The sequence below is a fragment of the Eleutherodactylus coqui genome, chromosome 9 (genome assembly GCF_035609145.1).
Source record: "Eleutherodactylus coqui strain aEleCoq1 chromosome 9, aEleCoq1.hap1, whole genome shotgun sequence".
NCBI lineage: Eukaryota > Metazoa > Chordata > Amphibia > Anura > Eleutherodactylidae > Eleutherodactylus > Eleutherodactylus coqui.
Genome location: NC_089845.1, coordinates 126,758,115 through 126,776,970, shown reverse-complemented (window position 1 = coordinate 126,776,970; position 18,856 = coordinate 126,758,115). Strand labels below are relative to the sequence as shown.

General features: G+C 42.6%; 1 protein-coding gene across 2 annotated transcripts in view; it reads left to right on the top strand.

The window, feature by feature from the left end:
* The window catches only part of LRRCC1 (leucine rich repeat and coiled-coil centrosomal protein 1), an 82,508-nt gene that overhangs the window by 25,336 nt on the left and 38,316 nt on the right, over positions 1 to 18,856 (top strand). For both annotated transcript variants that reach the window (XM_066578485.1, XM_066578484.1), the window contains exons 5-11: positions 1,475 to 1,642; positions 4,690 to 4,862; positions 7,650 to 7,868; positions 7,980 to 8,164; positions 10,431 to 10,632; positions 10,704 to 10,852; positions 12,968 to 13,172. In XM_066578485.1, coding sequence (XP_066434582.1) covers positions 1,475 to 1,642; positions 4,690 to 4,862; positions 7,650 to 7,868; positions 7,980 to 8,164; positions 10,431 to 10,632; positions 10,704 to 10,852; positions 12,968 to 13,172 — 1,301 coding nt within the window. The remainder of the gene's footprint in view (positions 1 to 1,474; positions 1,643 to 4,689; positions 4,863 to 7,649; positions 7,869 to 7,979; positions 8,165 to 10,430; positions 10,633 to 10,703; positions 10,853 to 12,967; positions 13,173 to 18,856) is intronic.

The window sequence follows — 18,856 nt, the reverse complement described above, 5'->3', positions numbered from 1 at the left end:
CGGATTGCAAGTAAACCTCAAAAATCAACTCGGAGACTGCCCCCAGCAAGTCAGTGCATCACGAGCAACAAGTCGGCGAGTGTTGACATCTCTGAACTTGAAGCCATGCCGAATAATGTGCATGCAGGAACGGAAAGAGCTAGACCAAGCTAAAGACATAAATGACTGTACTTGGTGGCTGACTAGGATTGCTAGAGGACTTTTGGGACCATTGTGTACTTTATGACGGACAAGCATGGCTTCATCTATCAGCTCTCGTGAATTCACAGACTAGGAGGTACGGGCTACTGAGAATCTTCACCGGCCTCATGAAACTCCACTGCACAACCAGATAATTGCAGTTTGGTGTGCAGTGCCATGGGCAGCACTAGTTGGTCCTATTTTTCTTCCAATCGTCTGTGGAAGCCGCGGTTTATCTGGACAGGTTTGAACAGTTTTATGACAAACTAACATCATAAGATTGAATGTGCTGCTTTTCCAACCAGATAAAGCAACATGCCTCACTGGCAGAGAACTGTTTATGGAAGAGTGAACTTTGAGCAAAGGGGCATGGCCACCTCATTCCCTGAACTTGTCCACATGCAATTGTTGTCTTATCTGTGGGGAAATTTAAGCAGAAGGTGTACGCCAATAATCCGCATACCCTGGTGGAACCCAAGGAAAACCTCATGAACACTACCCGCAGCATCAGCCAACACTCCCAAGGTGCACAGAAGTAAACCGGATCCACTTCCAGCATCTGTTGTAACATGGGGAAATAAACAAGGCTTTGGGGAAAAAAACTAATTATTTGCTCGTTCTGTCGCAGTATTGTCGGACCTGGACTACTTTTCCTTGGCCCACCCTGTATTCTATATATTTCTTCTCAATTTACATTGGAAATGCAAACCATTTTCAAACGACAGGTAGATTGTCTCTAAACTGTAATTGAATTTGTAAGACATCTGGCCCTCTTGTGATGAGCCTACGGGTGAATGCCCTGGAACGGATTTGTACTGCTTTTCCCGCGGAGGAAATCCATTCATGAATTCCACAGCTATCAGGTTTTCTATTGAAACTAATAGCTTTCTGCCTATCAATGCTCACATGTGGAATTCTACCCCAGTTTTCCACAAGTGGGAAAAAGACGCAGCATGTTCTATTTTCTGCGAATTTACGCCATGGGAGGTCCCCATTAATGGAGACCGCAGAAATCCACATCGCTCGCAGCCACATTTTTGTTTTTAATTGTGGTATTGCTGCGGCCTTAATCCGCTGGCGTATCCCGTGTCACACATTGGCATGAGCCCTAAAAAAGAAAACAAAGCTGATCATAAACATACTGTAGCAATTCTTATGTTCAGCAATGCCAGTTGTGTGTGTGTGTGTGTGTGTATATATATATATATATATATATATAATCTGTTCACGGTTCACTCTCCTCATTGCTACTGCGGTGTAGCCATTATCATGCTATCTTTATCTTCTTTTTCAGGATTATTTCCTCTTCACGGATGGAATCACAAACTCAGTCACCTGTATCTCCATAGCAACTGCATTAGCAGCGTAGACCAAGTATTGCGCAGCATGATGGGATTGCACTCTTTAGTTCACTTGACATTACAGCAAGATGGCAAAGACAACCCCGTTTGTGATACCCAAGGTATTTTTATGTAATTGATCGGCTGTTGTAGTAATGAAAACCTTCTACTGCTTGTATTACACTATGAATGGCCACTTTATTACCGTCACCCATCTAGTAGCGTATTGGACCTCTTTTGAAACTACAGCCGTTCGTTCTGGCATAGATCCTACTAGGTGATGGAATGCTTCATATGCCTATGGACACTGGACTATGTGGCTGGGCATACACAGCATTAACATTAGACTTCAACACACTTTGCTAACCATTTAATGCTACTTCGTCTGCTTTAGTGTCCGTGTGTCATTAACTATAACGGCATCTGTATGAGTGGCTGAGCAAAAGGCCAATCAAGCAAACGTGAAGGCTTTGTTCACAAGTATTGGATTAGATAGAGATGCAGCACCTCTGGACAATGACCACACCAAAGTTTGTTCATACACCGCCACAGTCTTCATGAGACAACCACTTTAATGCAATTCTATAGCGTGCCCAATTAACAGTCGCTATATGAAAACACGTGTATTAGTAAAGGATTTGTGTAGTCAGTTATTCACATTTCTGGTATACTGCTCAAAAAAAATTAGTGAAATTTTGCTATTGCAGGCAGCATAACATTCAGCACGGTGTCTCCAGGCTTTTACGTCTGTCACTTGTTCTCATTGTGAACCTGTTCTCACCTGTGAAGACAACAGAGTCAAAGGACTTACCAATTCTTCTGTGCACTGGTGACTACCAGTTGAGCTACATGGTGCTGGACTATGAGCACAGGTCTAAGTACAGGACGTTGGGTTCTCATGGAGCATTTATGACAGTTTGGTCAGAAACATACAGACCAGTAGTCGGTTGGAGGTCCTTTTGTAAGACTGTGGTAGTGCTCCTCCTGTACCTCCTCAAACAAAGGAGCAGATACCGGTTCTGATGTTGGGTTGATGCCCTTCTGCGGCCCTGTACAGCACTCCTTGTGGGTCCATTGGAGGTCTTTATGTATGGCTGTGGTAGTGCTCCTCCAGTACCTCCTCACATGAAGGAGCAGATACTGGTCCCAATGTCGGGTTGATGCCCTTCTGCGGCCCTTTTCAGCTCATCTTGTGAGTCTATTGGAGGTCTTTATGTATGGCTGTGGTAGTGCTCCTACAGTACCTCCTCACATGAAGGAGCAGATACCGGTCCTGATGTTGGGTTGATGTTCTTCTGCGGCCATGTTCAGCTCATTTTGTGAGTCTATTGGAAGTCTTAGTGTAGGGCTGTGGTAGTCCTCTTCCCGTACCTCCTCACACAAAGGAGCAGATACCGGTCCTGATATTGGATTGATGCCCTTCTGCGGCCCTGTACAGCTCTCCTTCTGAGTCCATTGGAGGTGTTTATGTAGGGCTGTGGTAGTGCTCCGCCTGTACCTCCTAACACGAAGGAGCAGATACCAGCCCTGATGTTGGGTTGATGCCCTTCTGCGGCCCTTTTCAGCTCATCTTGTGAGTCCATTGGAGGTCTTTATGTAGGGCTGTGTTAGTGCTCTTCCCGTACCTCCTCACACAAAGGAGCAGATACCGGTTCTGATGTTGGGTTTATGCCCTTCTGCGGCTCTGTCCAGTTTTCCTTGTGAGTCCATTGGAGGTCTTTATGTAGGGCTGTGGTAGTGCTCTTCCCATACCTCCTAACACGAAGGAGCAGATACCAGCCCTGATGTTGGGTTGATGCCCTTTTGCGGCCCTGTTCAGCTCATCTTGTGAGTCCATTGGAGGTCTTTGTGTAGGGCTGTGGTAGTGCTCCTCCTGTACCTCCTCACATGAAGGAGCAGATACCGGTCCTGATGCTGAGTTGCTATCTTTCTGTGGCCCTGTTCGCTCATCTTGTGCATCGCCCTGTATCCTGGTATCTGCTCCATGCTCTTTAGACTGTGCTGGGAGACATGACATATCTTCTTCATATGGATGTGTCATCCTGGAGGAGCAAGACTACCTGTGCAACCTGATTTGGCTGGAGGTACCAACTCATATACCAATATGGACAAGGACACTAGCTAAACTATAGAAGAATCAGTCAGGAAGGATAAGGAGAGAGAAATTGTCCCCTTTCCCTCTTTGGGGTGTTTGCTGTTACCTCTCCAGTTGGCACTTTCATTTGTACCAAAGCATGTGACCTTGATTAACATTAGCTTCTGTTTCTTAACTGGACTGATTGATATCCCTGAAGTGAATTTGAGGTTGTACTGCGATGCTTAAGTGTTCTCTTAACTTTTTTGAGCAGTGTACTCTGCCAGTGGATGGAAACGAGGACCCTTTTTTCATCACTGTGGGTATGCTTCTCCCACCTGCAGTGACTTGAGTGACCACACATGCACAGCCGCCACTCCAGTTATTTCAATGGGCTGACAGAAATAACCTAGTACAAGCCTTTGGCTTTCTCCCATCAGTCCCATTTAAAGTGAATGGAGCAACACTGTGTATTTGCAGCTATCGCTCAATGTAATCTCCTCCTCACTGTGGGGTCTCGCTACACCCCCCGCAGTGAGGAGGACTGAGAAAATGGGTCCCCCATTCTTGGGATCAGTGTGGGTCTCAGTGGTGAGACCCCCACTGATAAGACTTATCACCTAATTCTGGTTCAACACCTTTAAAAGTGGTTTTTCCACCAGTTTGTTCTTCCAGGGTGCCGCGGACCTGTGGCTGCGGCAGCCGATTACTGTCCACAGCAGTGAGCTTCTATAACCAGTGATTGGCTGCAGCAGTCACAGATCCTGGCTAGCAGCAACCAGAAAGGACAGAGTGGATGAATCGTGACTAAACCCACTGATCGAACACGCTCCTTACAGTTTAGCTGAGCTCTAAAGCAGTAGAACAATTAGATCTCCCTGCTTCACATTTTTGCACTGTTCCTGTTGTAGAGATTACTATTACCAGAATGGCAATCGCTCAAGCAAGTTTTGCACAATCCTTGAGCCAACAATGAATTCTGGAAGATTTAAGCTCTGAAGACTACATAATTGTGAATGGAGTTTATAATACAGGCTGTAACTCAGGCTTGTAGCTTTTTCGTCTCCATTGAAGAACCTATCATATTCTGCTTAGGTTACAGAGACTTGATTCTTGGAAATTTGCCCCAGTTAAAAGCCCTGGATGGTACGAGCCGATCAGGAGAATCGGTGATTGGATTTGATATAGACTCGGTAGATCTGCCTAATCTGGAGTTCCTGGAATATCTGGTTTCCTGTGACAGTGACACAGCCGACAAAGACCAAAAGGTAACTATTCTGAATTCTACCACACACCGTATACCTCCTAATCCTTTACACGTCCTGTTATATAAATATATGTAGAGCATAATAAACTTTGTAATATATCTTCTTATAGAAAAGTGTCTTTCTCCACTTATCAGACATTTTTATTCCAAATCCAATCCCTTGTCACTTTCCCATTTGCTACTGTATTGATTTTGATCCCTATAAAAAAGACACCACTCATGGTAGGTGTTCACACATGGAAACTAAATGTCCTTGCGAAATGTTCCACAAGTGCACGGATATAGCAAACACGTTCCGGCTATCATGGAGCCTTACTTATGCTATGAGTAAGGCTGCATAATAGCCGAAACACGTAAGCTTTTTTTTCTATGCATGCAGGAATTTTTAATGTATTTTCAATAAAGGAGTGATTTTTTTTTTCTTTTAAGAGTGCCGGATTGACTCTTCATATTTCTCAAGTCTTTAAATGCGCAAGTTTATCAGAGTGGTTCATGCTGGATGAAAAATCTGTAGAATTTCTAGACTGTCTAACTTTGTACTACTTTTTAGTTGGGGCAGTTTATGCCAAAATTTGGAGTAATTTGACACATTTAGTACACACCCTATTTATCCTTATTATTATTAATAATAATAATAATAATACAGTACAGGTTTTCACAAAATGACAGGAAGATTCAACAAATGCTTATAATAACTGCACCACTTCAGAATTGAGAATAACAATGGCTAACCAATTAGAATACTTCCCAATATATTGCAGAATCAACAAACTGATGTTTTACACGTCATTCATGCATTTTTCCTTTGCCCATTGGGGCAGTGAACTTTAACCCTTTCCAATCCAATTTCCCTGACACTTGCCCACTCCCCAGCTCTCACTCCAGGTGGGAAAGCGCATCGTGGATTCCTTGCAATTACTCAACAGAAACACGTAAGAATGATCTGTCATAATGACTTTATTAGCAACTTTTTGAAAATTACACGAGTTATGAGCGTTTCATATCAGGAAGATCATTTTGTAATAATCCTGTAAGTAAATTATATATAAGATACATTTATATAATAAGACTCTATACATTTTCTCTATTAATTATCTGTTTCTGTAATACAGGGCCATACAGATGCATCCTAGAACTGCATACAATGTGTATAGCACATGTTTCTAACACTCCGGCGTCTGAGCTTTTTCTGCATAGTGTTAGAAATGTGCCGGACCTCGCTCGACATGGAAGCTATGCAGAAGAATCTCAATGTTGGATGAGGTCCAACACTGGATTGGAAAGGGTTAAAAGGAACAAAAACTGGTAGAAGCCATACAAAATATTCACAGATGAAATTAAACAGAAGAAGCATACTAAGGGTCCCTTTACACAAAATGATGATTGTTGAGTTAATTGCTGGATCATGTAGTGTAAACACGGCCAGTGCGGAACGATAATGCGTTATCATTCGTAATTCACTTTATACAGGCATAAAAACCTGCTGATAATCGACCCATGTAAACAGGCAGTCCTTCATATATGAATATCTGCCTGTTTACTCTAAATGGAGGTAGGTCGAAGGAGATCTCCGGCGCGCTTTGCCTCCATTTAGTGAGTGATTTTCTCTTGAGTGTGAAACCACAGAAAAGATGATTGTTGAGATGACTTGTCGGGTGCTTCATCTACTGATGTCGGGAAGGCAAGATGTTGTCAAATCCTTCCAGTTTTTGTCTGATATCTTCAAATACTTTCAGCAGCTACGTTAGGAATTTCCGTTACCTCCTCATTGCTTTTCCCAATATCTACAAGCCAGACATTTAGAGGATGCCTAAAGTTGAGTTGGGAGTCTGACTATCGGACGTGAATGCAGTGCTTAGTATTATAGTGTCGGCAAGGCACGCAGCAGGACAAATCTTTCTCCTTGTGTAAAATTTCTGTTTTGCAGATATTTTTAGTAAACTGTCCTTTAATTCAATATACGTAAATGGGAACAAGATTGTAAGTGTGATGATCAGCGGTTGAGCATTCTAGAATCCACTTTAGAAAAAGTGATGGACTCTTGCAGATATATATCCTTCATATAGTGTACAAGACGCTCCTATATTTTAATCATGTAGGAATTAGAAACAATTCTAAATGTCATAGACAGCCTGCAAATATCTACCGTATGTTGAATTGTCATCATTTAAATCGTATCCGCACATTCAGGTGACTTTTCAGAATTAGGTTCCGTATGTGTACATGAGGAATAACACTATCTTACCATTATATGACTTGTGTCTTGCATTTATCACCACTTTTTTTCTTTGCAGGCTGTAAACTGCTTTTATGATGCCTTTCATATACTCCCCACATAGAGGAGCAGAGTTTCATCTCTATTTCTCTGTAGCCACCATCATAAGTAACATCAGCATAGAGGACATTGTACAGCAGTACTGAGCCACGAGTTACTGCACCCTGTCCTTGATTCACAGCCCCTTCCTCACCTTGGCCGCTTCTACCCCCCTACCGATATCCGCACAAGTTGCGTCATGGCCCTCAGCCACAGACGGAAACATAACCTGTCTGTTAGCACTGTGGTGACAGCTCGTACTGCAGAATTCTCATGAAAGAATCCCTTTAATATAGGCCGCCACCTTTTTTTTCATGTGGATTTCAAATTCAAATGAACGGAATGCGTATCTGATGCAGTATTAACGCAGCTTCTTCATCAAATTTGCCTCATTTTCCACTCTATGAACAAGAGCTAATAACACTCTGCTAGATTACCTTTCATCGTATTCACTTGTTTCATTTGTATCATTAGGGTTCTACCGCTGTTCAGGTGGTAACATCCCGAATTGATCAGGTGTTATCTCAGTACCGAAAACAACCTGTTACCTTTGGCTCAGGATATAAAAGTAGCTGTACGGATGTTACTCTGTCCTCCGAGCAAGAATTTATTAAAAATCAGGATGCCAACAACATGCTGCGCGAGATGAGGATTAAGAAGTTAGAAGAGCAGATATCAGAACTTCTGAAGAAGGTTTGGAAGTAGAACTTATTATGCTCCACAGCACCCACTTCTTTCTTTTCTTCCTATTTTAAAGCTGTAAATTAGATTTTTTTTTTTTGCGTATTCACTTTTGTATTACAGGCTTCTAAATCAGATCGGGAAGGAATAATACTGAAACCAAAGAGGGACACTGACCTGACAACAGAGAGTGACTGTGAGAGCAGCAAAGAAAATGTGAAGACTTCGATAAAATCAAAGAGCAAAATCCCTAGCTCCCGCAAGAGCGGCCATAGTCTTCAAAAAACCAAGACGAAATCTTCAAGCAGGTACACCAGTAGTTTTATATAGTTTTCTGATCATTTGGAGTTTGTTTTTTTCCAGTCTCACAGCACAGCCCGTGAGACCAAGATGTATTCTGTTTTAGTGTACAATGAATATTCACTCACCTCAGTCCTTTCCCCAGTGAGGCTCACAAACACATGTGATGGGGCAGATTTATTCATCCTGCCTAATCCTTTGATAGTCCGGTGGATTTACAATTTGGTTAAAAGATAGATATCAGAGTGTTGATGTTAATGGGGTGTATTCTGAAAAGGGATTAGTTACAATTAGTGACCACAAGGGTCTGCTAAGGGGTTTTATTCTTTTCATGTATGTTCATAAGTGACCTAGGAGAAGGTTTAACAGGTAGGGACTGTCTATTTGCTGATGATACAAAAGTGCAATAAGGTTGATACTCCTGGTGGTGTCTTGAAGATGGAGAAAGATGAAGCCTCACTGGATAAATGGTCAAAACCTTCTCAGATCAAACTGTGAAAAAGGAGCCTCAAGCTAGACCCTTTCAAAGTGCGCCAAATTTATCACAATGCCTCACATGGTCAATTAAATTTGGCATATCTAGAAACATTTGTCTAACTTAACACTTTCTATCAGTTGGCTTAGTTTACACCAAAATTTGTGTGTACAAAGTCATGTTTTAAGCCACGCCCCAATTTCTGTTTAAGCCACGCCCCCTTGTTGAATGAGTTGCAAAACTTGTCTAAGACCCCTGATAAATTAGGTGCACAGCATTCGCACCAGTTTGGGTTTTTTTTTGCTGCAGATTGAGTCAGAATTCTGCCTCATTTAGGCTTACATCTCCCCAATATGGCTTATGCCATAAGAAGACAATTGACCTTTTAAGATTTTTGGGGGGCTATGAAGTAACCAGATTACTTGAAAAAATCTCATGCAAGCACACGGAGAGCATATAAACTGCAGGCAGAAATAATAACCCCTCTGCCTCCCTGATATATGTATCTTCAAATGCAAATAGGGCATTGAAAAGCATCGACACAGCACCACTTGTTGGAAGGTGACCTCTCTATTAGTCAGTGTGCAACCTTTCAACAAGCCTTGCAATATGACTAATGATACACAATCCTACCAAAACTATTTGGATGTGCCAATCAGTAGAATGTATTGTGCCATATTAACATGTCACGTGTCCTAAATCATGCTACATAAGAGGCAGACCCTTGGAGGTGTCAGCCGTAGTTTGTGATGGGAACTGCATGCTATTGGATATATGGGTTAGGCTGCTGCCCACAGGCCGTGTATAGTGCAATGCTTCGGCCCGTTTACAATGGTGCAAAGAACATTGTCATTCGACAGTTGAGCAATTGAAGAACGTTCTATGGCGTGACGGATCATGCTACTCTATCTTCAAATCATATGGAGGTATCTGGCTGGGGAGGGTGATGGGGAACATTGTTTGCCTGAGTGTTTTGTGCCAACAGTAAAGTGCAGCGGACTTTCTGTTATGGTCTGGGGATGTTTTTTGTGGCATGGTCTCAGTCCATTGGTTGTAGCGGCAAGAACCATGAACACTGAGGTGTACATTGACATCCTATACAATAATTTGATGCTGGCAATGTGGCAATACTCTGGAAACGGCCAGCACTGCTTCCAACAAGTGCTTTGTCACAAGTCCAGCACTGTTTTATGTTGGTTTGAGGATATGGATGTAACATGATTAGACTGGCTGCACAGAATCCTGACCTGAACCCTACTGAACACCTTTGGGATGAACTGGAATGTTGAGTCAAGAAATATGAACAGCATCCATCTTCTGTGAAAGGACTCGCCGGGTGTTTGCAGGATGGATAAGGGGAAATACCAGTTGAAGTGTATCAGATGTAGAAAATATACCACAAAGAGTATCCAATGTCATTAGGGCCAAAGGAGCCCCACTAAGTATTAACATATGGAAATAAATACTACTTTTGATTCTTGCTCAGGTTTGATTTGGTAGGATAATTTATAAGCCAAACCAGAGTCTTCTTCATAAGAAAAAGGCACCCAACTACAGCCAGTTGTCTCAGGGCAGTAGACTTTCATCAGTGCAGAGCAGGGTGCTGGTTGGCGCCCTCCACAAGGAGAAACCTCCATAAGCAAAATAATGCGACTATGTTTCTTTGGTGTGAACTATTCAGATGTATAGCCACAATTAGTGATATCGTTTGTCTTGTACGTTTATGGTCATTTGCTGTCCCTGCTAGACTTTTTTTTATCAGAAATTACCCTAAGTAACGGTATTTTTCTGTTTTGTAGTGTTGTGAGGCAAAGCACAGCAAGGAAAGAGAAAAGTCCCAGTCCACATGGGAAAGCCGAAAGTTCAAGCAGCTTGTCTTTAGATAGAGTAGACGGCACCCAACGCGTCAGGACTAAACTTAGAGGAGCTTCAAGATCTCCAGTAAGAACTAAAGATATGGCGGCATCCAGTACCCAGCCAGGAGAGGAATCTACATACAGGGTAAGAGGCTGTCCCATATGTCCTATCTGCCAAGGGACAAGAAGCGTTAACACACATTTACTCTCCTACAGGCGCTTGTTCAGGAATTGGATCACGAGCGAGAACGAAGGTGGAAAGCTGAACAACTTGTGGAGAAGTTAACGGAAAATATCAAAGACTTACAAAGCCAGGCAAAGGAAGAGAAAGACATTAACAGCATGGCCGTGTACACTACTGACCGGTGAGTAGCCCTCACGGTCTTCTGGGCGGTAGAGTATGGAAGGAGCAGGTGGTATGGGTTTTCCTTTGCCACAATAAAACTTTCTGAGTTTGTCAACATATTGACTGCCTTGCATTGCTTTCAACCCAGAGCAACTGGATTCAATATGTAAAGCAAGGCTACACGAATGCTGTAAAAAAACGAATTTTAGGATGACTTTTAATTGGTACCATTTTGGGGGATGCAAAACTTTTTAATTTTTTATGTAAATTCTTTCCTGGATACAGGGAACCGAAAAAACCCAACGCTCTGAATTTTGCTTCCTTTTTGTGTGTTTTTTTTTTATGGATTTTTGCCTGACCATGTTTACTATGTGGGATATATAATGTAGTATTCTAATAGAGTGCGTGCAGCAATACCAAATAGGTTTACTTTTTTATTATAAACATGGAAAACGAGTTGTTTTTAACTTTTAATATTTTAAAGGTGGTCGTGAACTTGTTTGTTCAGTCACTTTTACAGTATACCACAATAACATAAAATTGAATTACGATGTATTTTATGCAATACCATAGTATTGCTTTATACAGTACATTGACACATCTTAATAGGCAAACATTCATGGTATACCTGGGAGCAAAGGCCGGCACAGCCATGAAGCCCCAACGGCATCCAACAATCTCATTATAGGAGGCATTTCTAGACACTGATTGGGCCATTTAAGTGTTGCTGTTGGCACTGACACCCACCATGTATGGATAGGTCATCAATAGTTGATCGGCAGAGGTTGATCGTTCAGGATCCCCCGCTGATCAGCAGATTGAGGTGGCAGCGACACTCGCATGACTACAAACATTATCAGGCACAGCACCACTACATTGTATATTGACTGTACCTAGTATTGCAGACGAGTCCTATTTGCTTGAATGGGACTGAGCTGCTCTCAGGCCATATCACTGATAAACGTGATGTCACATGTCTGAGAAGAAGCTATGGTCTCTTCAGTCAGCTGATTTGTGGGGATATCGAGCAGAGGACCCTCATGCCAATCAACTATTGATGACCTATCCTGAGGATAGGTAGTCAAAAGTTTAGAGCCAGAAAACCCTTTTAAAGTAGTTATCCAAGATTTCAGAATTAGTGGTCTTTCCCTAGTATAGGTCGTCAATATTAGATCGATGGGGGACCAACTCTTGCCACCCCTACCGACTGATCCACTGGTTGCAGGGACTTTACACGCATAGCTTCCACTAAAAGTCCAGAGCGGTGTATCACTGCCCCATCAATCCCCTGAACATCAGAGGTACTAAGTGTTGGACCCCCAACCATTCTCATTTTGATAGCCTGTGCAAAGACAAGGCCAACAGTTTTTGGACTTCTTGCATCGTCTGGTTGTGGCAACATGCAAGCTGTAACATATTTGCATTTAACTGCCATTGGTGTGTGATATTGTAGGGATATACTGCAATCCTTAGCCGTGGGACCCGTATGGCAGCCAAAGTCGCCATGCATTCATGTCCTACATCTGTTTAGTTACTGCAGGAACCACCTCCACTTTTTGTCTATACTTTTTAGCAATGAGTCCCAGGGTCTTTATGAGTTACATAATTTTTCCTTTTCTTCCAAAGAGGGAAGATCAAGTGAAATGTAAGGTAATTTAACCTTCATGGTACCGACCTCCTGTGCAAAACCCATTTTTTTATTTCAGATTTTAACTTTTTTCTATTCTTTTTGTCCAGCAAATATCAATAAAACAATAAACCTTATTCTTGTATTGCGCTGTCAGACGTCTTCTAGGTTCCTTTGTGCCTTGACCCTGCTGCCCTATTTTCTCTCCCACACACTATAGCTTTCTGCCTCAATCTACCTGCTTTATAGTGGAGACGAGAGGGATTTTAGTTTAAATAAACAAAGGGTATAAGATCCTCTTATGTAAGCGAACAAAGAATAATGGGAGTATTGCATAAGCTTTTCTGAATGCCCTTCTCCGTAGAGTTCTCTCTTTCCAGCCATTAGAGAAATCTTAAGGGGAAGTGAAAACTTGGATTACAGCATCTAACGCTGCAAGCAGAGAAGATAATTGGACCTTATTATTCTGATCACACTTTTTTTTTTTTTTTTTACTTTTTTTTGCAGGATTAAAGAATTACTTTTAAAGGAGAGAAACGCTAAAACTACACTGCGAGCGCTGGTGCACCAATTAAGCAAGGAAAACGAAAAGCTGTCAAACGAGAGAAAACAATTTACTAGTAGAGAAGACGACCACCAGAGAACCCTCAAACAATTGGAAGATGCAGTGTGCAAACTAGAGGCTCAAAGAATCCAGCAAGAAGCAGTGGAGGTAGGGAATGTGCTGGAATGACAGAGCGCTGGAGGCGCCAATGCCAAAAGTCAAGAATACTGAACCTCAGAAATGAAAGGGGTTTTCCGAGTTTTAAAAAAAATTCGCAGTGTTAAGATTATATAAAAGAAAATAAACGTACATACTCTGTTTACAAAAAGTGAAAAGGACTATGAGGCCAAACAATTACTTTATTAAAGGCATACATAAATACGTATCACAAACACAAGGAGACTAAGATAAAACCAAGGATGTATTGGATGAGGATTTAAAGTGCATAACAAATATATAGGTCCCAAGGACACAGGCTAATTGTACACATACATATGATGAGAGTCATACTACACATCATACATCACAGAAGGGGAAATATAAAAACAATCACAGAAAATGGCCATATACTTACTGATTAAGGAGCGCAGATTGCTGCATCCTCTCACCATGCAGGTAGCAAACTACCAAATGGAGCTAATTACACCTGTGGGGGACACCGATGAGACAGACACTCACACAGCCTCTTAATATAGAGGGGGGTAGCTGCTTGGTGTATACTCCCACACAGAGTGGATAAAAAGTGCCAGACTATTCTGATATATGTAATTCACCATGCAGACCAGCAACCTATTAATGACGCCATAATAATTCGGCGGGCTGCCCTGCACTTCCATCGGTGAACCACATTGGTACTGCCACCCTGGGCTCCCCCTGGAGTCTTAAAGCCACGCTGCATGTGAATAATAGATAATAAATGCAAGGCATTAGTTGGATTTTCGCCAAGATGCATCAGCTCACTATTGCGTCAAGGTTCCTTGCCTGTAGTGAGTCCCTATACTACTATAAATACGTCACAGACGGGGAAATATAAAAGCAATCAGAGAAAATGGCCATATGCTTACTGACTAAGGAGTGCATATAGATGCATCCTCTCATCAAGCAGGTAGCAGATTACCAAATGGAGGAGCAAATAACACCTGTGAGGGACACCGATGAGACAGCCACTCACACTGCCTCTTGATATAGAGGGGGGTAGCTGCTTGGTGTATACTCCCACAGGTGCAATTAGATGGACATTTTGTCCTCAGATTTTCAGTTCACTTATTGCATTTATTGTTTGGCTGCGTCACCTTCGCTCACTTTTTTCATGTTATTTCTTATTAATGCTGTTTACTCTTACTTATTTCATGTATATTTGACATGGATTTGATTAGGATTAGAATTGTAATTTTCTCTATCAGTGAATTTTCACTGGACACTGGCTGTATGACAGTGCGGTGCGCTGGATGGCGACCATTTGTGCGCTTGTTTTCCTGCCTCAGTTATCACTCAGCGTGTGAGTGGAACCTCACGCAGTCTGCGTCTGCTCCTATCGCTGAGTGTCGGGTAATCGGGGACACTCGCATCGGTTTGTCACATGATCCTTTAGAGGGGTATAACAGGAGGCGTGGAAGTATTTGTCATCCCTTGAGAAAGAGAACAAACCGAGCATTGGGGGTGCCTTATGGCTCTATTGGTGGGTACTTTTTCAGTTTGTGACTTTGTTGTACTTTGTTACTATTGATGTGTCGTATGACTTTCCTCATCTGTATGTGTACAATTAGTCGGTGTCTTTGGGACGTTTATATTTTTTGTTATACTGAGATTTGTCATGCACTTTAAATCCCCATCCCATGCATCCTTGGATTTATCTTAGTCTCCTTGTGTTTGTGTTATACATATTTATGCATGTCTTTGATAACTAATCATTTGGCCGCCTCCTCCTTTTTTTATTTTTGTGTGTATACTGAGTGTTGGAGTGGCCTCATTGATCATTATTATGGGGGCATTGAGTTATAGTGGTAAATATGCCTGGACCCTTTATGGGAAAGCCCTGCATGCTTTTGTATGAGCTCATGCTCTCGGTTTCAGTGGCTCTGCATGCAGCCCTGGAACCCAGAAGAAACCGGTAGACCATTACAAGCAGCAATGGAGGAATCACCGCGGAAGCCTGTGATTGGCTGAGCAGTCGCGTGCATAATGAATGGCATGGGGCTTTGTTGAGGTTTGGAGCAGTAGGCACAGGGGCTCCACCGGTGAATGGGGTGCTGCTGAAGTACAGTGGGGAAAAAAGTATTTAGTTAGATACCAATTGTACAAGTTCTCCCACTTAAAAGATGAGAGAGGCCTGTAATTGACATCATAGGTAGACCTCAACTATGAGAGACAACATGAGAAAACACATCCAGAAAATCACATTGTCTGATCTTTAACAAATTTATTTGCAAATTATGGTGGAAAATAAGTATTTGGTCAATTACAAAAGTTCATCTCAATACTTTGTTATATATCCTTTATTGGCGATGACAGAGGTCAAACGTTTTCTGTAAGTCCTCACAAGGTTGGCACACACTGTTGCTGGTATGTTGGCCCATTTCTCTATGCAGATCTCCTCAAGAGCAGTGATGTTTGGGGCTGTCGCTGGGCTACACAGACTTTCAACTCCCTCCAAAGGTTTTCTATAGGGTTGAGATCTGGAGACTGGCTAGGCCACTCCAGGACCTTGAAATGCTTCTTACGAAGCCACTCCTTCGTTGCCTCGGTGGTGTGCTTGGGATCATTGTCATGCTGAAAGACCCAGCCACGTTTCATCTTCAGTGCCCTTGCTGATGGAAGGAGGTTTGCACTCAAAATCTCACAATACATGGCCCCATTCATTCTTTCATGTATACGGATCAGTAGTCCTTGTTCCTTTGCAGAGAAACAGCCCTAAAGCATGATGTTGGCACCACCATACTTCACAGTAGGTATGGTGCTCTTTCGATGCAACTCAGCATTCTTTCTCCTCCAAACACAACGAGCTGTGTTTCTGCCAAACAGTGCTACTTTGGTTTCATCTGACCATATGACATTCTCCCAATACTCTTCTGGATCATCCAAATGCTCTCTAGAAAACCTCATTCGGCCCCGCACATGTACTGGCTTAATCAGGGGGACATGTCTGGCACTGCAGGATCTGAGTCTCTGGCGGCGTAGTGTGTTACTGATGGTAGCCTTTGTTACGTTGGTCCCAGCTCTCTGCAGGTCATTCACTAGGTTCCCCCGTGTGCTTCTGGGATTTTTGCTCACCGTTCTTGTGATCATTTTGACCCCACAGGGTGAGATCTTGCGTGGAGCCCCAGATCGGGGGAGATTATCAGTGGTCTTGTATCTCTTCCATTTTCTAATTATTGCTCCCACAGTTGATTTCTTCACACCAAGCTGCTTGCCTATTGCAGATTCAGTCTTCCCAGTCTGGTGCAGGGCTACAATTTTGTTTCTGGTGCCCTTCGACAGCTCTTTGGTCTTCACCATAGCGGAGTTTGGAGTGTGACTGCTTGAGGTTGTGGACAGGTGTCTTTTATACTGACAACAAGTTCTAACAGGTGCCATTACTACAGGTAATGAGTGGAGGACAGAGGAGCCTCTTAAAGAAGTTGTTATAGGTCTGTGAGACCCAGAAATCCTGCTTGTTTGTAGGTGACCAAATACTTATTTTCCACCATAATTTGCAAATAAATTTGTTAAAAATCAGACAATGTGATTTTCTGGATGTGTTTTCTCATGTTGTCTCTCATAGTTGAGGTCTACCTATGATGTCAATTACAGGCCTCTCTCATCTTTTAAGTGGGAGGATTTGTACAATTGGTATCTGACTAAATACTTTTTTTCCCCACTGTAGGTGGGTATGCATTTTTTTTTCTCTATTTAACAAAAAAAATCCCTTAAAATTGCGCAAAGTGTTAGAAAAAACTTTTCAAGGACCTTAAAAAGCTTTGTGTGTAGGTCCTTATGCCTTGCAGCCTTTAGTTACTTGTACATTGATGGCCAACGCAGTCCTTCCAAAGCATTTGCTCCTGCTAGGCATATAAGCCCAGCATGTAATCCGGAGTGTGACACTACATGGTGTTAGCGTCTTCATTTTATGGCTGTTTTTCATCTAATTTAGAAACATGTAGGGTGAAACACAGCAGTGTTTGGCACTTAATGTGCTCTAAAATCCATACCAAATCTGCATCCCATTCATTTGAACAGAATCCGTGTACGCAGATCTTTTCACTGCGGATTTGAAATCCACATTTCAGAAAAAAAAGAGGCGTCGTGACTTTTTAATGCGCATCTGTTTCAGAGACCCCACGCGTAGATTTTGCCCATTCATAAGGACTTTACCCACACACAGATCTGCGGCAAGTACTTGGCTCAGTCATGGATTTCTTCCACGGTTTTAGAGGGCAAATCTGTGCTGAAAAATGTGTTGGATTCTGCTGTGTGTACACTGAATTGTCACTTTATTAGAAACACCCATCTAGTACCCCATTGTACTTTCTTCGGCTTTAACAACCACAGCAGTTTGTAGGAAATCACTGTGACAATTAAGGCTCTTAAAGCAAATATAACCTTATCACTGAAAAGGCCTTGAGACTAAAAGAAATGTTATTGATATTATAAATTATAAAAAAAAACACTTCCATATTGGGGGTGGTTGAAGTAAACAGACACACGACTACAGACAAAAACACACATTATCCATCATCTATCAGTGAGATGGACTAGGGGTAGGCAATTATTAAGGAGAAGGACAATAATATATATACCCCGAGATGTTTAAAGAATATGCAGTATCCAAATTATAGCGACAATAAAGTTGACGCTACCAGTAAGCGTAATATATGTGCCGTGTGGATACTAAGCTGGTAATTGGTAAGCAGTGGTGTTGGACCACTCATTTGATTCATCCAAACGTTATGCTAATAGGATCATTCTGATACCATGTGGATATATTCCTGTGCTTATATTTATTGCCTCCTGCTAATGTTGTTGCCCCCTACAGAAGTGATAATCATGGTCTATCCAGACTCTACTAGTTCATATATGGGTCAGATGGTGACCTGACAACATTAATTGTAATTGTATGATCGCATAAAAGTTGCAAAAAGTGCAAAAAAGGTTAAAGATTCAGCTGTCCTGATGGATCGGATCCATCAGGGCAGCTGAAATTACTCACCCGTGTCCGCCGCGCTGCTCCCCGCTCTCCTGGTCCTCCGGGCCCCGAAGCCGGCGTTCTGCGCATGCGCGCCAGGCGGCATTACGTCAGCTGCATGCGCAGAAGACCTGGCGGCCTGGGAAATTTAAAATCTCCTGGCTCCCGGCTCCTGTAAGGAGGCAGGAGATGTCAGCGGGGACCGCGGTGATCGGTCCCCGGTACCGCGATCGCCGTTATCCTATGGATAACGGCGATCGCGGAAAAGTGAAGAAAAAAGTAAAAAAAAGAAAAGCTTCACCTCCCCTCATGGATCGGATCCATGAGGGAAGGTGAAAATACTCACCCCCCTTCCTCCATGTCCTCCGGCCAGTGTCGGGACCCTCCTCTGGCTTCTGCGCATGCGCCGATGTGGCGCGCATGCGCAGAAGGCCGGCGAGCCCGGCAAATTCAAAATCTCCCTGCACCCGGCTGTCACAGATAGCCGAGTGCAGGGGGATATGACTGGGGACCGCTGTATGCGGTTTCCAGTCATATGATCACCGTTATCCATCGGATAACGGTGATCATATAAAGTTAAAAAGTAGAAGAAAAAAAAAAAGTTAAAAAAAGTTTAAAAAGTTAAAGTTTCATCTCCCCTTACGGATCGTATCCGTAAGGGGGGATGAAATTACGTACCCAAGGTCCCGGA